The following is a 19,458-nucleotide window of genomic DNA, read 5'->3' as shown; positions in this document are numbered from 1 at the left end:
GGTAAAAATAAGCTTAGGAGGTTTTCATGCAGGTCCCCACATCTGTACCCTAGAGTTCAGAGTGGGAAAGGAACCTTGACATGGGGTATCTCTGTTTTCCATCTCCTCACTCTGAACTGATAACTTTTGCCATCTTGCACTGCTGTACCTCCTTCAAGGATCACTGCTCTAAAAGTCATATTTTTAGTGGATTGAAGGTTGCTGCACTGACCAACACAAATGATCTGACATTGTGATGTCATTTTTCAGACTACCCCTTTGCGGTCACTATTTTAGTGATTGCGGTAAAAATATATTGGTCCCTAGTGTGTGTGGTACTTCTGTCTATCCCTCTGTCTAGGCACTTCTGATCTTCTGAATCTGTAACAGTAGATATGAAACATCCATTCTTTATTGGCCATTCCACTTGTGGCCCAGGAATGAAACCATAGTTCTTAAATTAAAAAGCAAACAAACCTTGCACCAATCATTTTATATTGGGAAACAATCACAAGAAGAATGAAAAAAAAAAAGAGGTTTATTCCAGACTATGGTAAATTTGTGCTTGACTGTCTGAATTATAAATTACAGTGTTTACCCCAGTAGTGTATTACTGGCCATTCTCAATAATCTGATACATATAAATACTTGATTAATAACCAAAAGGGGAAGTAGCTTTATTTTTTTCCTGATATAAATGCCAAATACAACAGCCATAAACAAACAAGTTGTTTCAAATAAATATGGGTGCAAATCATTTTGACAGTGTAACAAAATCTATATGCATCCAAACAACAAATTACAATACAGTAATTACTATATAAAAGTCCTAACAATGCTGGTTATTGCTGGTAGTATAAGCTCTCCCTGGGAAAGTAGGCTCAGTACAAAAATCTGCAAATAGGTTAAATATATACAGTTAATTCATTGAGTGCATAGATAAATATAAATGTATCTGTGCACAGTAACTGGGATTGAGGCACTTATTCAAATCACTATACACAAAGCCCCTTTTTAAGCAGAAGGGCAAATGTCAATAGGCCTCAAATGATCGTGGTGAAAACTGAGATTCTGAAGCCATAATACAAAGGCATTCTGTTACAGATGTATTTATAACCCGCTGAATTCTAAGAAATCCAATTTGTTAATTATGGCACAAATCTGGCAGACCTTACTGAAACCAATGGGTGTTTTGTAAGAGAGGATTTCAGGATCTCACCTCATGCATCTCATTGATACTTATCTATCTTTTCAGTGTTTCATTTCCCCCCCACCTTTTTTTTTATCAGCAGCTTTGATTCTATATTGTTTTATATAGTGGTTTTTTTTTAAAAAAACCCAGAACACTAGCGACTTTAATCCCCAACAAAGCAAAGATTTTAAATAAACTGAATTTGGATAACTGCTTAGTTACCGGTCCAGTACCCTAAGGGTGCTATGCTGCTTTCTATTGTACACTTACACAGTCCTCCGAGTAATTAGTAATTGCGTTGGGCTTGTTTAAAGTAATTACTACACTGCCTAACAGCCTCAGTATTTGGCTTGTAAAATAAATGGGTCCCGGATTGACTTCATAAAAGGAATAACAAGAAGATCTTGTATCAATGTTACCAAATGGCATTCCTATTTGTTAACATTCAAAAGCAGAAACATAGCTCTATAACTTTTTTTTAAATTACTTCTCTGCTTGTAGAAAACAGGCCTATTATAAATACTGATGTATGCTATTATTTACATATGTTCCATTTTACTATAGAGTCATGTATTGCTTCTTCTCTGTACATGTAGAACCTAGGGGACAAATTCTGCATTTGGCTGTGCATTACTCCCATTGATCTCAGTGGGCTTGGTATGCAGACACAAAGGCATATTTGGCCCTAGATTGTTGTTGCTACTTATCTATTTCTGAATTTGAGGTAAAAGCAAAAAATATCTGCCAGTTAAATCTTTGATACATCTGGCATGAGTTATAACATGGGTCTCAAAAACACAAACATCATTAGCGACATACAGCACATCAATGGTGAACTTAGTGGGAGAAAGTTATAATACATGGGGTGGCTTCTGTAAATAACTCTTTCAGGCCAAAAATGTTTGGTAACATTTGAAGGCCAGTACGCTTTCTGGCTGATTTAAACAGGAGAAAGGTAGAGTGTGGCTCTCAGGGTAAGTCTACACTGCAAGTAGATGCTCATGGCTGGCCCATGCCAGCTGACTTGGGCTTAAACTGCCTTTTAGCCTGAGTCCTGAGAGCCTGAGAAAGCTGGGCACGGGCCAGCTGCGAGTCTCTAACTGCACTGTAGACATACCCTGAGAGCGCTGAAAATGTCTTTAGATCATACAGCCCATTAGGATAAACCCATAAGGAATCAGTGGGTTAGATTCTGATCTCAGTCACTGGTGCAAATCTAGAGTAACTCCTCTGAAGTCACTGGACTCACATCAGTGTAACTCTAGAGTAAAAGAGACCAGAATGAGTCCCTCCGTGATTCGATAGTAGAGAAAGAGGATGTTCTAGAAATGGCATAAAGAGCCTGATTCTGATCTGACACTGGTTTAACTCCACTGACTGCAATGGAATTACTCCTGCTTTATGAGAGTGTGAGAGAGGGGTCAGACTCGCTCAGAGCAAGGACAACTGCCCAAGACTGTGGAGATGACAGAGCTTCTGTGGGCCAGCAGCTGCAGAGACACCTTTTGGGTGGATCAGGCCCTAACTGGATAAACACTGTAATGAAGCACCACTGATCCAGTCTTCTGCAGATCATGCTGCTGTCATATTACCTTAACCAAAAAGACAGAGAAAACCAAAATTATTCTTTCAAAAGTAAAGTTACTCATAAAACAGCATGTTTCTCAAGAGGCACAATGATTATGCATCAACTTAATAAATATGACCTGCTCCCATAAAATGTTTGTATTTTCTTCCCATTGTTGCCACTTGTAATGTGGTAACTGCCTAGTAAGCACTGAATTCTACATCACAATTCATAGCCTCAGTTCGGACAGAACCTTGTCTTCTGCATTTTGAATCTAACACTATCCTTCCTCTAGACTCTGCAATGTTACCAACTCATGCATTTCTCACCATTGGATGTGCACTGACAAATACAATACTGTACAAATACTTTTATAATCCATTATAAGCATAAGAGGACACAACTGTCCAGCGTTTGTAAAAATCAAGCTTCCTTTTGGACATTATCATATTCTTTGGCTTTATATAAACGTAAATAAGGAAAAAAACAGAACAAGAAAAAAAAGTCAGAACAAATAGCTGATTGTGAGTTCCCAGTGAAGAATGTGTAATGTACCCTGGCATATGTGCCTGCTTATAACTCTGTTGTGACTAATCTAAATGGTCTTTGGAAGAAATGTCAGTTAAACGCAAGCGATACAATTCATCAGTGGTGTAACTTAACTGAAGCCGAAGGACTTCTAACTGGGATGAATCAGGCCAGGGGATTTTCACACTCTACAGACTAACAACAACAAGGAAGTTCTTTCTGAGAAACATTCAGAGAGTGTCAGCATTGCACCTCCCAAGTAGACAAGAGTATAGTAATAAGAGACTTCCTTTTGTATTGCCGAGAGGGGCCCACAAGCACCTTTGGATAATTTCTTCTCTTTTTAATTGACAGAAAACACAAAAACAAAACAAAAAATCATTCCCTTGCGATGCAGTTTCTTTCACTGCAGCTTATCGTTAGCGCATGATGTACGGACATCAGGGTTGCCTACTGTGCAAAACAGGAGGTTTGGGTTGGATTCTTCCTTTATGTTTGAGAATGGTAGCAAGAGCTCAAATCAGTATTTTCAAGTACAGTTAGAGCCATACGATCCTTTTCATTTCCAAGCATAATGGTGACCGTCTGCTAACAAGGAGCAGTTCAAGTTTATCTTTAAGGCACTCTGGAGACAGGTTCAAATCCCATGGTCTTGGAATCAAACCTCAGAGCTGTCAGTAGTGTAATTATGTGGTGGCATCATTGGCTCACTGCTCTCTGAACCCTTTGTGACTTCTTTCTTCTCTGAGCTCTGTTTATGCTTGAAAAACAAAATAATAATTGCAATTAAACCAATGGCAAGTAAAACGGCAGCAGCTCCACCAGTGATCGTGATTATGTTGACCTCTGGGTTTCTGTTATTCAGCTCCCTGGGGAGAATTTCATTGACTGTAACTTCTCTTTGTGGGATCTGTTTCTTGTTGGTGCGGTCCAAAGCTATGTGCTGAATGTTAGTTCCTCTGCTGTTTTCTATGCCAATTTCTTTAGCAAGCTCTGGAGCTTCTTTGACCCCTCTCTTCTGTCGTATCTGCATTGAAGTTCCTGGATTCCCACCACTGACCAGAGAGTGATATTGGTACTCCACACTTCTTTTGCCAATACCTCGATTGGCACTTTCTTTTGATCTCACAGTGTAGATTGTATGTACGTACCACTCTCTACCCAAAGACACCTAGAAAACACAACATTTTGTTCAACATTACCCACCTCGATGATGTGGTTAAACACCAATACAAACTGAGAAGTAAATTGCAAGCTGTTTCATCATCTGATCCTGAAATGCCCGGACTGCACTCCTGAAGCCATGCTCAGAAAGAATATGCCACATGTCAATCTGCCCAGCACCTCAGCAGGAATTGGCAATCATGCCATCCACTACACACAGGGTGTGGAGCCTGAGTCCCTCCATAGCCAGCCTCCATTGCTGCCTGGTGCAGATGGAGGAGCATAGGCCATCTCCTCCCTGGCCTTTATTGGTGGCGTTGTGTCATTGGCCTCACAGAGTCCTTGTGCAAGGACTACAGCTTTGGCTGTACTCCAAAAGAGAAAGAATCATTGCACATTCTGCCCACTATGCATGCCCAACCAGAGGTGAGACACAGTCTGGCCTTGTATTTGCACCAGCTCATCAAAAAGAGGGCATGCAATGAATAGGCCATTTCATGTTCGCAGCGTTGTTGTAGCCATGTTGGTCCCAGGATATTAGAGAGACAAGGTGGGTGAACTTTTATTGAACCAACTTCTGTTGGTGAAAGAGACAAGTCTTTTCAGACCTGAAGAAGAGCTCGTGTAGTTTGAAAACTCGTCTCTTTCACCAACAGAAGTCGGTCTAATAAAAGACACTACCTCACCCACCTTGTCTCTCTAGGGCATTTCATGGCTAGTCCATATCTAGTTTTAATAAACTATGTTTACCGCCATGTCGGCATTACCTTCCTATAATTTACTTTTATCCCCCCATTGCCTTCTGTATACCTACCTACCATTGTCTCTTGCCACTCTCATTCTGTTGTCAGTCTAAGAGGGCAGAACAAATGACTAGATTACTACTGGAAACAGAACCCTTAAATAGCAAATGGGATTTTATGATCTCTGTGCGCCAAATTGTGAAACCCTTACTTACATGGATGAGCAGTTACTCATTCAAACAATCCCACTGGTTTTAATGGGACTCCACATGCGCTTAAAATGTTCAATAGTCAGAGTAAGGACTCCCTATTGTTTCTTCTACTTGGTTATTTTGACCTTCACATCTGTTTTTGCAAATGTTACAGGGGAAAAGTAAAATTTGTATGGGCTGCATAAATCAAGAGGCTGAGCACGAATGAAAGATATGGCACTGAGGAAGTAGTTGGTCCCTTACCTGCTCACTTCTAGATGTTCTAGACGTTTTGTGCTTTGGACGGTGTAGAACGGTTGTACAGAAAGTGATACTGTTTTGGTAACTTTCGTTAGCTGGACTCTGCTGAAATGTACTTTCAACCTTAACTCAGGAAGCATTTGTTTGATTTTGCCAGGTTTTTTTTTTTTTTACTGACCATGAAAACATTTATGTTGGGTTGGTTTATAAAGTCCAGAGGAGAAGAGCCCTTCTCTGAAAAGTCTTATGAGGTGCATTTAAGGCCTTAACCAACTCCTGTTGAAGTCAGTGGGAATCTTTCCATTGACTTCAATAGGAGCTGCATCAAGCCCTTAAAGTTTACCGGGATAAGAATTCCCCTGCCCTGTGTGCCCCTTCCAAGTTCCCCCACTTCATCTCTCTCTGAGACGTCAATTCCAAGAGCAGTTATGCCATGCCAATCCTAGTTCACTGTTCTCCTTATCATCACTCATCCCGAACTTTTCCTCTCTAGATTTCCCCCACCCCTACCTTTCTACCTCCCAATCCAGGACTGGAGTCAAAAGCAGGTCACTTTATCATCATTTACAAATAATTTTAAACTTTGCAGTGTACGTATGTACAACAGCTTGGTACATTAATGACCTGGGATGTAGCCTCAAGAAACTGGAAAGGGCAAAAAACAAGGGGAAATCCCACAAAAATAAGACAGAGAGCTGCAGGGGATTAGTTCAATCTCCATGAATATTCTGGGTCCTGCTTTCACTTATACTGGTTTACACCTATGCAAATTCACTGACTTCAAATGGAGTGACTCCAGATTCACACCAGTGTTGGTGTCCTTATTCCAGTGTACACATCCTCAAGTTCATTATTCTTATAATCAAGTATTTCCCTATATGATGCCTGACTCTATTTGAGATTCTTAGAACAGTATTCTTGAGGTTGACCCATAGACTGCTCACCTGAAACAGTGGTGTTGAGTCTACTTTAAATCCATCCGAGCCAGGTTGCTTGACTAAAGGAATTGCCTCAGGATCATCTATGGCTAGTCTTGCATTAAAAAGCACATTTCCAAAGCTTGTGGCTTGTGTCTCTGGCTGAGCTTTGTCCTAAATGGTGAAAGGGAAAAATAATTCTGTTTGTACATTGTACATTCACACATTCACTTCCGCAAAGAAAGAGGTTTTTATATTTACATGTAAATGCAACTTTCCCAGGAACATAATCACCACATACTATTTTACGTTATCTGGTGCATTCCTAAGGGGAAAAAGTGCTCTTCAGCAACATTGTGATTACATCTGACTAGCACTTCTTGTGTGGGTTTTCCTGTTTTGAACCATATAATATATGTAGGCTTGGCAGATTTCCATGCTTTTTAAAATAATTTTGATGGAAAATATAGATGTTTATTTTTAAGCATTTTAAATTATTTATTTAAATTTTCACAGGTGTGGGAAATTATGGGGCAGGTCAGACAATATTGGCATCAGACAATCATTTAATGACAGTAGATGTTGAGATTCAAAAAGTTAAAGCTTTAAACCCAAATTGTCAACATCACATGTCAAAATACATTAAGTAAATATCCTTAAATCAAACTCTAATAAGTTCTCAAACAGCATTTTGTTTACTTTGCCCATCTATAAACTTTAATTATTATCAATGGAAGTATGTTTGTGGTTTGTGTGTGTACAGTGAAATCACTGTTCACCAACTTTTACTGATAAAAATCTAATCCTTCCAAGCTTAAACATATGCGACTATACAAGCAACATGTCATACTATTATCTTGACAAGTCACACTGTAAGATATGCCACAAGTGATGAGAGTCCCTTGCAGGACTATCCTGGTTGTAACCAGCCCATGAAGGTCCTGGATAACAATATTATGCCCTAACCAAGCTGCACTAGACTAGAACTGAAGTCAAAAACTTGATGGAAGCTGCTAGGTATGTTCTTAAGAGACCCTTGCCTGCAGCAGGCTCAAAACAACAAATGGTGTTGAAAATCTGGAAAAAAAATTACACATGTTTTTGATTAAACGCAGAACACTTACCACAATCTTAAATCTATATAAGAGGGATGGAGAATCAGCTAGACAGCCATATTCTGCATTTGGTGGACTATACTTGGGTACATATCCATCCGCTCCGGTGCACAGGAAAACCTTCTCAATGCTACAGTAAAAGGAATCACCCAGGTTCTGTACTGGATCCACCATCACACGACCATATATAATATCACCTGAAAACAATCATTGTTTCAAATACAATATATCGTTCTGTAAAGCAAGTATCCAAGAACGTCAGATGAGCTGATGGTGGCCAGACACATGTACAACAAGCATGCTCCTTTTAACAAATTGGCCTCAATTCTGAGTTGTGCTCCAGTCCCTTTACGCTGCTCTAGCAACATAAATGACCTGGAACCCAGCTGGATTTTCCCACCAGGAATCTTGCTGGCAGTAGGGAATGGGTTGCACTCCATGGCTGGTGTAGTCCTACAACACCTTCCTGCTTAGGGGTTTGCCTGAGGGGCAGGAAGAGGCATGGCTAGAATGCACTGTGCTCCATCTATTCTGGGCCGGCAGAGTAGCCCATAAGTGGCCATTCAAGGCTGCTATAACTTAAAGCAGTCACTAGGGTGGCTCAAAAATTGAGTTGGGTGCTGCTGGACCCATAATTCACAAGGAGTAAAGGTATACAGAGCCACTTTTGTCCTCCCCCCATCCCATCTTGGACTGCAGCCTTTTGTCTTCTAAAAATGTGTTTGGAATAGCAAGATACCTTCTTCTATGTCAGCAGGACCTTGGCCATAGGGCGTAAGAACTTGCTAATACTTAGTCAGATGGGCAGTACTTGGCACAGTGAAAATGACATCTACTCTATGGGAAATTATTCCTCTATTTCCAGAGTGGCTTTTTTTCCCCAACTCTGGCCTCTTAACACTTGATTAAATCTGTTCACACCTAACTTTGCCAAAACTGAAGAGAGACATATGGAGTTTTTAAGACTTTCTGCTGCCTGCCAAAATTTAAGGCAGGTTTTGCTTGCTAAACCCACAAAAGACTTGTGGGTTGTCAAAAAATATGCAACAAAAGAGCACGGCCAGTAGCAGACCATGGTAGTCCATGGCCAAGAGTAAAACAAACATCAGAGTGAATAGGACAATGTGAATTTGTCTTGAGAGAGATATATGGCTTGTTATTTATTATGTGTATTACAGAAGCACCTAAAGGTTTTGACAGAGACTTACGTCCCATTATGCCAGGTACTGTACAACCACATAGTAAGAGACAGTCCTTATCCTGAACAGCTTACATTCTAAATAGCCAAGACAGACACAGGCTGGGTGATTTGCCAAGGGTACACAGCAGATCAGTGGCAGAGACATGGATAGACCCCTGGTCTCCTGAGTCCCAGTCCAGAGCTCTATTCCCTGGATCTGGCTTCCCCTCCTTGGGGTGTGAGCTTAGACCTTGAAAGCAGGAATTCCTGGGATCTAATCTCAGTTTTGACTTTGATTTCCATTGAGAGGACAAATCAATTAATCTGCCTTGTTTTCCCCATCTGTACAAAGAGGATCTACGTGTCAGATATTGGCATCCCATGCACTATCTTCAGGGGACCATATTGTATTAACTCTGTGTGTCACTCTGGGCCAGGGATTGTATGTAGTGCCATGGGGAAGGGTTACCTCAGCTCCTCCAGGAATCAGAAACAATGGGTGGTCATTAAGGTGAATCCCTTAGGTTGTAAACACCTCTAGAGAGGTACCACTCCCTGGAGAAGCTTGCATACACTGCTTCAAACTGGGTTTTCCAGAGACCAACAGACATAGAAAGGGCTTCTGGCATAAAAAGGACTGAATTTAGACGGACTTGGGGCTTTCTCTTTCTGATCCAGCAATTGGACAGGACCTTCTGTCCAAGGGGGGGTCTCAACTCATGAGGAAGAGTTAGCTGCCTATGGCTCCACAAGACTGACTGGTGACTCCTGGTATATTTAGTGGGTGTTTAAATATGCTTATGGTTTTTATATGGTTTCTCTGTAATACTTTTGTCTTAAGAATAAACATGTTTGCTTAGACAGAACTGTGTGGTAACCTGTAACTGCTGGCAATACATTGTTTGTAGCCAAACCACAGGAGCTGGCCATTACGCAGACTGGCTTGCTGGGGATATTCCAGTGTAAGGCAGGGAACTGAGCAGCCTTAAAACTTCCCTGTCAGAAGGAAGAAGACAAGGGTTTGTGCCCAGAGATAGGTGATGACTGGAGACAAGATACTTGTCTGGGCACTCCTAGAGCGGACCACAGAGGTGGGAGGGATACAGGGGCAGTTACCCTTAGCTTTTAGGGATGTTGTTAGAGAATCAGCAATGTTTGTAAAGTACTTAGAATATGAAACTGCTATTTTTATTATTGCTGTTCTGAGAAGTGAGCAATGAGCTGAACAGGTCTAACCCTGAACGGAGACCAGAATATGATCAATTCCAATTTAGGCTTGGCAAAAGCAGAAAGACCACATGGTGGCAGTTTGTTCTGATTGAAAGAAAATGCTGAGAGAGCGGAACATAGTAAAGGGATGTCACATAAATTAGCCATCATCTATGTACCATTTTACCTTCTGTGAAAGCAACATCGCTCTCCTGCCCAAATCCCATCGAGCCATCAGATAACCAGAGAGTCTTCTTCGAGAGGAGGAACATCTGGGTATTCAGGCTGAACTCAGCAGCCACTGGGTCGCTGACCTAAAATACAGCATAAAGCTCTTCAACATGCGGTCATTATTCTGGTCTGTGTATTCACCTATATGAATATATTTACCATGAAAAGTCAGTTATTTACACTATTCATTTCTTAATTAATATTAAAATTAGTGTCTACTATGTTTGCCTTTATATACTTGATACAAATCAATTTTAATTATGCATATTACAGTAATACCCAGGGTCAGTTCAATCAGTATTGTGTACTCTACAAACACAAAACTGAAGACATTCCCAGAGCTTACAATCTAAATATGGTCAAGACGTGACAGGTGGCATAGAATACAATGGAAGGGGGTGGCAGAAGACCAGAGCAACAGTAATAGGAGAACAAGGACACCTACAGTTTGGAGGTTGCACAGGTTTTGTTTTTAAAAAGATAAATAAACAAGACCTATTAAAGAGTCACTAACAAAAGAGAGAATTCTATTTTTTTTCCAAAAGGTAAATGAACATCCTTCTCACTTGCTCTTGTGTGAGGCTGATGGGGTGAGTCGTAAAAATACCATTAGAAACTATCACTAGAACTTATGCAGCTGACCTACTCATTCCTCTTGAAATCACTTTTCCACAGAACAGACTCCAAAATATCAAAGCAGCAGGGTTTGGCAACTGAAAATGTACAACTGAGGCTCTCCTTATAGACCAACTGCTACTCTCCATGGAGATGAAACCTAACAACACTGTTTATAGAAGAAGTTCCTATCCGATTTGTTTGGAATTTTTCAGTTTTAATGCATGGATTCAGGCTACAGGATCTAAAGTCCTAGAGGTTCAAAATTCAAATGCCTCATTCACACAGCTGGGTTCCAGCTTGTTTTCACAAGCATGTGAAAGAAAATCAAAAGTGGCTGAATCAAACTTTTCTTTTAGAGAGAGTAAATGTCTAATGAATAAGAAACTGGAAGTGTATTTTCAGCTAGTAGCACTGGAATTTAGCCAGGCAATTTATAGTAGTAGCGTTATTTATTATAGTAGCGTTAAAGGGAACTGTATAACTGAATCTTATATAAGATATAGTTATGCAGTTCCCATTAACACTATATATAGCTGTGTATAGCTGTGAATATACCCCTGACACTTCCTCTTTTAAGTCTATCCATTTTTTTGCAATTTCACATGAATGTCTCACTGTCACACACTGATTAACTCGTGGCTGTTACAGCCGTACTTTAAGCATACAATTATTTTCATGACGGAAACACTTTAAGCAAAGGTTCTCAATAATATAAGATGTAAAGACTATTTGGGGTGAGAGGAATATCACCTTACTTGTTTTTAATCTTTGACATTCGCACCAATATTTAACTATCATCACTGCAGATGGCCTGATTTGTGTATGGATGAAGAACATTGTGGGAATTCACTAAAGGGCACATCAGTGGGTCCAGAGGACCTCCTGTAGGAAAGCCACTGTGATCTCTGCTGCACAAAGAAGGGGAAGGATTTGGGGAGGTTGTGAATGGGTTGTACACCCCAGTGCAGCATGGATCCCAATTCCTCTCTGAAGGAAGTATGCAGAAGGCATTTAAAGGTGAGAGAGGGAAGAGTAGGGAACGGAAAAAAAGGAAGAAATCTCCTGCTTTGTGCAAACAATCCTTTCCCTACTTGGGTAGTAGGGTGCTGTTTACAAGGGTACTAGGATTCTTTCTTCCTGGTCCCCAAGATACTGAGGCTGGGCTTTGGGTAGCAGAGTTGCCACTAGCCATGAATTTACACTGTGTCTTGTAGAAATACCATGAGAACAGTGCTTTCCCAGGGAGAGAAAAAAAGAAGGACACAAAAAGCTTCAAGAAGGAAATGTAAAAACAAAGTATTAGAATGGGAGACACCCAGAATATAAGCATCCTTCCTACTTGATACTTGCTTTTAAAAAGAGCCCCTCATTCATTCATGGTGCAAACAATTCCTAAGAGGGACAACATAAAAATATGCATCATATTATTCTATTTTAAAAAACTGAAAAAACAAACAGGCAAGGTTGTATAGTCCAGTAGATAGGGCACTAGACAGGGAGTCAGGAGAGACAAGTTCTATTACCATTTTCACCTCTGATTCACTTGGACCTTCAGACAAGTGACTTAGAGCTTGCCTACATGGAGCCACAGACTGGTCTACATGTGTGAACTGTAAAGCACTCTCAAATGTTATGCTCTAACTGCCCCATAGAGACCCTGCTGGTGCAAACTCAAAAGTAGAGTCCTATTTCAAACAGGACTTTGTTAACACACACTAGGTAGAGGGTCTACATGGGGCAGTTAGAGCACGATATGTGAGAGCGCTCTACAGTTTACACTCCCGTAGACCAGACTGTGTTGCAATGTAGACAAACCCTAAAGCCCACACTGTGATACCTGTACTCATTGACTTAAGTGGGACTATTCTTGGAACAAGGTGTTATTACAATCTGGCCCTTCACCGTCACCTTTTGTTTCTTCATCTGTAAAATGGGGATAATAATGCTCACCCACCTTTGCAGAGCCACTTAAAAATTTTAGGCATCAGTGCTAAATATTATCTGTCTATGTATCTGTGTTCCTATACTGGTGCCTATCATGACGATGATACAGTTTTGGGATCTCAGTCCAGTCTCCAGTGGATAGTTATACACCACAAAAGCCATGACCAAAACTGGCAACAACTAACACTCTATTAGCTGTCACAGCAGAGTGGCCAAAGATCACCTGAGTCTTGAGGCTAAGGGCTGGTCTTCACTACCGGGGAGATTGACGCTGCTGCAATCGATGCAGCAGGTGTCAATTTATCGGGTCTAATGAAGACCCACTAAATCGATGGCAGAGCGCTCTCTGGTTGACTCCGGTACTCCAGCTCTCTGAGAAGAGTAAGGGAAGTCGATGGAGAGTGTCTCCAGTTGACACAGTACAGTGAAGACACTGGGATATGTTGACCTAAGCTACGTTGACTCCAGCTACGTTATTCACGTAGCTGGAGTAGCATAACTTAGGTTGGCTTACCCCGGTAGTGAAGACAAGCCCTGTGACACACTCTCACTCCTTCAGTAGTCCCTCCAGGTCAAGGCTGAGTCACCCTGGTGGGGGTAGCGCAAGTAATTTGCACTGTCATTGCCCATTCTGTACCTGTTCTGTGGCGAAGGAAAGGACTCCAGCCTCCAGGACTGTCAATCCAGCATCCTTCATGACTACCAAAGACATTTTTAGAATTGAAATAAAAACCATGCAAAAAATTTCTTGATGGTACCTGTTGGAATCGGATATCGAGGTCAAATGTGATTGGCTCTCTAGGACTACAGATCACTGGTACACTGTACTCCTGGTGAGGCACCGTGGTACAAGCTATCAGCTTCACGGTGTATGTCCCAGAATAGTCTCGGACCTGGTAAAAGCAAAGGAGAGACATGGCACTTGACTAACATATTTCAGAAGCGGGACAGAGCAAACCAAGGAAGGGAAAGCTGTGGTTTTACCGCAAAATCTGAAACAAAGCTCCATTGCTGTATTGGTTGGTTGTATGTTGGTTCACTCCGCACAAGGCTGAGGCTAAATGTCAGGCCTGGGTGATCAGCTGACATAACCATGGAGCTCAGAGTGGAGGCTAGAAAGATGTCAACAGACAAGCTTGTCAGTTTAAATGTCTAGCTGCAGATTCTCAGAACCTGAAAAGCATTCCCAGCGATTCAGAAGCCACAATATGATGGCTGATGCCAATACATTTACAGTGCATTGGTTTTATTAACTGAAATTAACAAAACCAATTATAGTCAACACAGCTGAGCCTGGTGGACTCTTGTTCAAACATCTGTTGAACAATCTCTTATGGGGCTATGCAACCAAAGCTGTATAAAGATTAAATTAAACAGAAAGGCAAAACGGGGAGAGTGGAATGGTAAAGATCTATAATCCCTCCTATTTTTAACCTGGAATGCCAACCCAGGGAACGTAAAACAATTTCTAGTGCATTGTAACTTTTTCAGCTCTGCCTTGCATGTAAAATGCAAAATGTATTTTAAAAGTAAAGAAAGAGTGGAATTGCTATGAAGGAGCTTTTTTGGTTAACGAAACTTGGTTAAACTAAAATAATATAATTAATGATGCTTTTTTTCTTCAACGCACTATTGTACATGATCTTGTTTGGAGAGTTTAATTTATTCAGATATTCTTGTTCACCTCCAGCATTCATGTCCAGAAGTACACTTAGGCCCCAGTCCTACAATCTATCTGTGCAGCTGGAACCTGCATTTAGTCTAACTGAAGTGAATGGGGCACAAGAATCAACCTGCATGGATCAGATTGCAGGATCAAGGCCTTGGATATCATTACATGCCAGTGAGCATTTTATTAACAGCAAGATATGGTTCACACATTCTTTTCTACTCTTGGAAAGGTAGATATGATGGTCAGACCCTCATCTGGTATAAGTCAACATAGCAATGGTCTTCAACCTGTGGTCCATGGACCCCTAGGGGTCCACAGTCAATGCCTAAGTTTTCCAAAGGGGTCAGCACCTCCATTCAAAATTTTTTAGGCGTCTGCAAATGAAAAAAAGGTTGAAAACCACTGCCATAGAATAAAGCCCCTGCTGCTGAGCGCAGCACATTAAAAAGATCCAGATTTTAGTAGTAGGAATAAGATAATAAACAGTATAAAACTCACAACTATGAGATATTATCAGACCTCAGAATTGACTTACCAGGATGAGATATCACAAATAAACCATGAAATCGGGCTTCAGTCTTGAAGTTGACAACCAAACGCCCTTCTTCACTGATGCGCATACTGGTTGGGTAGAGAGAACCTGCCAGCAGATGCCAAGTAGCACTGATTATTCAGGATGCAAATGGATCATAAATGAGTCATGGTCTGATGAAACACTGGCACCCTTTTATTTCACATTGCCAAGTCAGTCAACAATTTGGCAGGGAGTCTGCTGACATCCTCTGGATTTACCCATGGTGACTGTCAAGTAAGAATTTATGTGAAGGGCCCATACTTTGTGTGGTACTACAGTCTTCCAAAGTATAAAACATGCCTCCCTGGAACAGCAAGGATTTTGGCTTGGTACCCACAGTCAAACATTCATCTAGACAGAGGGAAGACCATAGCACCAGTTCACTCTTTCTGGTGCAGGAAGGTGCAAAATGCACCTCTTTACACTTATGCAGACCACTGAGTTCAAGCAGGGATTTAGTCAACTGACCTCCCTTTGGGGTTTCCACTGAGGGAAGGTAACTTTAATCTGTGCCAGCTCTTCAAGAGGATTCCTACCAGCAGAAGCTGCTGAGGGGATTGTGACAGAATATACCCCTGTGTTCACACCCTACATCCTATTGTAATAATGTTTGTACAAGGTATGCCTTGTGAGGTATCATTTAAAAACTCTTAACTTGCTGATCTATAAAATCATGAAAAAATGCACCTAGTAACTTTATATGCAAAGCTATGAACATAAGCTAAAATCATGACTGAAATATGTTTCCCAGATAAGTCTGGGTAGTCACCTACCCTCAGAGACAAAGGGCAAGCTGATGCCTCAATCAGATGTCAACAAGACTGATGGAACATTACCAGCTAAGTGGCCATTCTTTGGCAAGGAAGGGGGCAGGGACAAATATCTACATCTTAGCAAAGAAACAGCATGGACGCATTTTTCAAGAGGGTGACTGAAATTATAAAAGGAGGGACAACCACCCCAGGGCACCTCCTCTCTCCCCGTCTGTCTCTGGCATTGCACCTAAGACGACAAAGGGCATGGCTACACTTGCAGATGTAGAGCGCTTTGAGTTAAACCCGCCTTCGGAGAGCGCAGTAGGGAAAGTGCTGCAGTCTGTCCACACTGACAGCTGCAAACGCACTGGCATGGCCACATTTGTAGCATATGCAGCAGCATTGGGAGCGGTGCATTATGGGCAGCTATCCCACAGAGTACCTCTTCCCATTCTGGCGCTGTGGCTTGTGGGAAGGGGTGGGAGGTGCAGGGCATTCTGGGTCCTGTCCCAACGTCTCATGATGCATCGGTTCGCATCCCAGCAATCCCTCTGCTTCCGTCCACATTTGGTGCCATCTTTCAACGTTTTTTGTACTGCGCGCGCTTTCTTCCCTTTCAGTCTGCGGGAATGGAGCCTGAACCTCTGAGGCGTATGCTGACGAGTCTCGACAGCACGTCACGTTTGGCAGTCGAGTTATTCCTTGTGATCCAAAGTGACAGTGAGGGCTCCGACAATGATATCGACTCGAATAATGCATATGACACGAGTTTGCTTGTGGCATTCACAGACAAGCTCACCACCATGGAACACTGCTTTTGGGCTCGGGAAACAAGCACTGAGTGGTGGGATCACATCATCATGCAAATCTGGGATGACGAGCAGTGGCTGCAGAACTTTCGGATGAGAAAAGCCACTTTCATGGGACTGTGTGAGGAGCTCGCCGCCACCCCGCGGCGCAAGGACAGGAGATTGAGAACTGCCCTGATGGTGGAGAAGCAGGTGGCTATTGCAATCTGGAAGCTGGCAACTCCAGACAACTATCTATCAGTCGCTAACCAGTTTGGAGTGGGGAAGTTGACTGTTGGAATTGTGTTGATGCAAGTTTGCAGGGCCATTAATCACATCCTGCTCAGAAGAACCGTGACTCTGGGTAACGTGCACGAAATTGTGGATGGCTTTGCATAAATGGGTTTCCCTAACTGTGGAGGGGCGATAGATGGCGCACATATTCCAATTCTGGCACCAGCCTACCTAGCCTCTGAGTATGTTAATCGGAAGGGGTATTTCTCTATGGTTCTCCAGGCACCTGTGGATCACCATGGGCATTTCATTGACATTAACGCAGGCTGGCCTGGAAAGGGGCATGACACATGCATCTTTCGGAACACTGGCCTGTTCAGGAAGCTGCAAGCCGGGACTTTTTTCCAAGACCAGAAGAGCACCGTAGGGGAAGTCGAAATGCCCTTTGTGATCCTTAGAGTCTCCGCTTACCCTTTAATGCCTGTCTCATGAAACCCAACACAGGGAGCCTCAACAGCAGCAAGGAGTGGTTCAACAACAGGCTGAGCCAGTGCAGAATGACTGTGGAGTGTGCTTTTGGCTGTTTAAAGGGCCGCTGGTGCTCTCTGTATGGGAAGCTGGACCTGGCGGATGACAGCATCCCCGTGGTTATATCCGTGTGCTGTACCCTCCATAACATTTGTGAAGGGAAGGTTGAACGATTCACTCAGGCATGGAACTCGGAGGTTCAACACCTGGAGGCTGAATTTGAACAGCCAGGGAGCAGGGATATTAGAGGGGTCCAGAGTGGGGCTGCAAGGATTAGGGATGCCTTGAGGGAGCAATTTGAGGCTGAAAGCCACCAGTAATGTCTGGTGTCCTGCATAGGAGTGAAGTGCAGTGGTTCCAATGTTAGTAGGAATCTGTGTTTGTTACACTGACTTGCAGTGCCTGTTTCTTTCCTGGGCTAAGGTATCTTTTACTTCATGCAATAATAAAGAATGTTTTCAAAGCCAAAAAATCCACTTATTGAGAAGAAAATGCATTTATTGAAAAGAAACACAACTGCTTGGGAAACAGAAAGGGCAAGGGGGTTGGGTGGGGAATGGTACAATCACAGATTTGTGTATGTCCTGTTATCATACTCAGCCTTCCTGTCTGAAGTGCTGTGCAATGAGTGCTGCACTTCAGGATGGTTATGCTGCATGGTGATGGGGGTTGAGTGCAGTGGGTAAGGATCATAGTTTTCAGGGCTGGGTGGTGAAGCTACAGGTGTTGGAGGCAGCTGGAGGTGGTAAGAATCTGGATGTTGGGGAAAGTGGGTTGGAGGTGACATGGGGGCACAAGGGAAAGAGTTTTGGGACAAGGGCTGAAGTACTGCTCCGCCTGCATGGCTTCGAGTGCCTGGATAGAGTCCGCTTGTCACTCCATTATGCTTATCAGCCGATCCATGCTTTGTTGCCAGAGCACCGCGCTTTTGTGCCGGTGCTCCTCATTCTGCTGGCAGATCCTCCTTTTACTGTCCTGCCACTCCTGCACTTTTTGATTTTCATTACTTGAATGCTGCATTACTTCATGCAACATGTCTTCCTTGCTTCTACGTGGCTTCATTCTAATTCTTTGGAGTCTTTCGGCCGATGATAACATGGACGGCTGAGATCTCAAGGTTGCATCTGTAAGGGCAAAATGCAACACTTAACAGATGCAGCATTGTTCACATCAGGCAGAGCAATGATTCCCCTGTACTTAAGGGCAAGCACAGTCTACACCATAGCATAATTTTGCCCGTCCCAAAGCAAGCACACATAACCCACGGGAGCCCCAAAATGGTGAGTAAGCACAGGTTCAAGCATGATGGATTGTTTCATGGCTGTACTGTCCTCTGGGTTTCTGTCCTTGGGGAGAGCCAACAGTGGCAGGGGGCCCCTATACTGAACACTGTCCCCACATTTTCCACAGGAGTTCGTCCTGGAAGATATCTCGCTGCTGAGGGTGACCTGGGAAGCAAGGGAGGGTCTTCTACTACAATGCGGCTTCCGCCCTGGCCCATATGCAGCTTGCCTGTGTGCAGCAATGGTCCCCCCACCCCTCACGGCGCAATGGCATGGACAAGTTAGCCTTATTGGGACAAGGACCACAGTGGCTCTCCTAAGAAACCTACGCAAGCGCATTGCCCAAGTTCTGGAGGAGACCTTTGAAGAGATCACTGAGGCCAATTACCGTGATGTGAGAGAGCACATCAACGCCCTATTCCGCATCTAGGCATGCATGCAGCCCTAACCAGCCTCATCCCAAGAGCCCACACCGAATAACTTCCTTCCCAAAATAAAAGCTGCTTACTGGGAACCTCCTCTGGTGTTTGTCCTTCCCCAAGCATCGGCTGCCGTGACTGGCTACCTTCCTCCTGGCTTGAGAACAGCTCCTGGCTGCATGCATCTAGGGATTCCGGGGTGTCTTCCTCCGCCTCAGCACCCTCGCTCTCGCTTTGTTCCTCCTGCCTTGTTGAACTGGGCTCTGAAGTGTTCATGGTGGTATTTGGAGTGAAGGTGGTGTTACCCCCAAGTATCGCTTCCAGCTCTTTGCAGAAAAGGCAGGTAGCAGGGGCAGCACCGGAGCA

General features: G+C 42.9%; 1 protein-coding gene across 2 annotated transcripts in view; it reads right to left on the bottom strand.

The window, feature by feature from the left end:
• Nucleotides 1-457: 457 nt before the first annotated feature.
• The window catches only part of FREM2 (FRAS1 related extracellular matrix 2), a 214,734-nt gene continuing 195,733 nt past the window's right edge, over nucleotides 458-19,458 (bottom strand). The window contains exons 18-24 of one of the 2 annotated variants that reach the window (XM_084651421.1): nucleotides 15,047-15,151; nucleotides 13,824-13,951; nucleotides 13,598-13,732; nucleotides 10,234-10,360; nucleotides 7,667-7,854; nucleotides 6,570-6,716; nucleotides 458-4,437 (exon numbers count right to left, since the gene is read on the bottom strand). In XM_084651421.1, coding sequence (XP_084507547.1) covers nucleotides 3,925-4,437; nucleotides 6,570-6,716; nucleotides 7,667-7,854; nucleotides 10,234-10,360; nucleotides 13,598-13,732; nucleotides 13,824-13,951; nucleotides 15,047-15,151 — 1,343 coding nt within the window. In that variant the 3' untranslated portion in view covers nucleotides 458-3,924. The other variant, XM_084651422.1, reaches the window with a different exon arrangement.

Source organism: Lepidochelys olivacea (genome assembly GCF_965140295.1).
Source record: "Lepidochelys olivacea isolate rLepOli2 genome assembly, chromosome: 1".
Lineage (NCBI taxonomy): Eukaryota > Metazoa > Chordata > Testudines > Cheloniidae > Lepidochelys > Lepidochelys olivacea.
The sequence above is the reverse complement of the archived record's forward strand: the minus strand, read 5'-3'. Positions and strand labels throughout refer to the sequence as shown.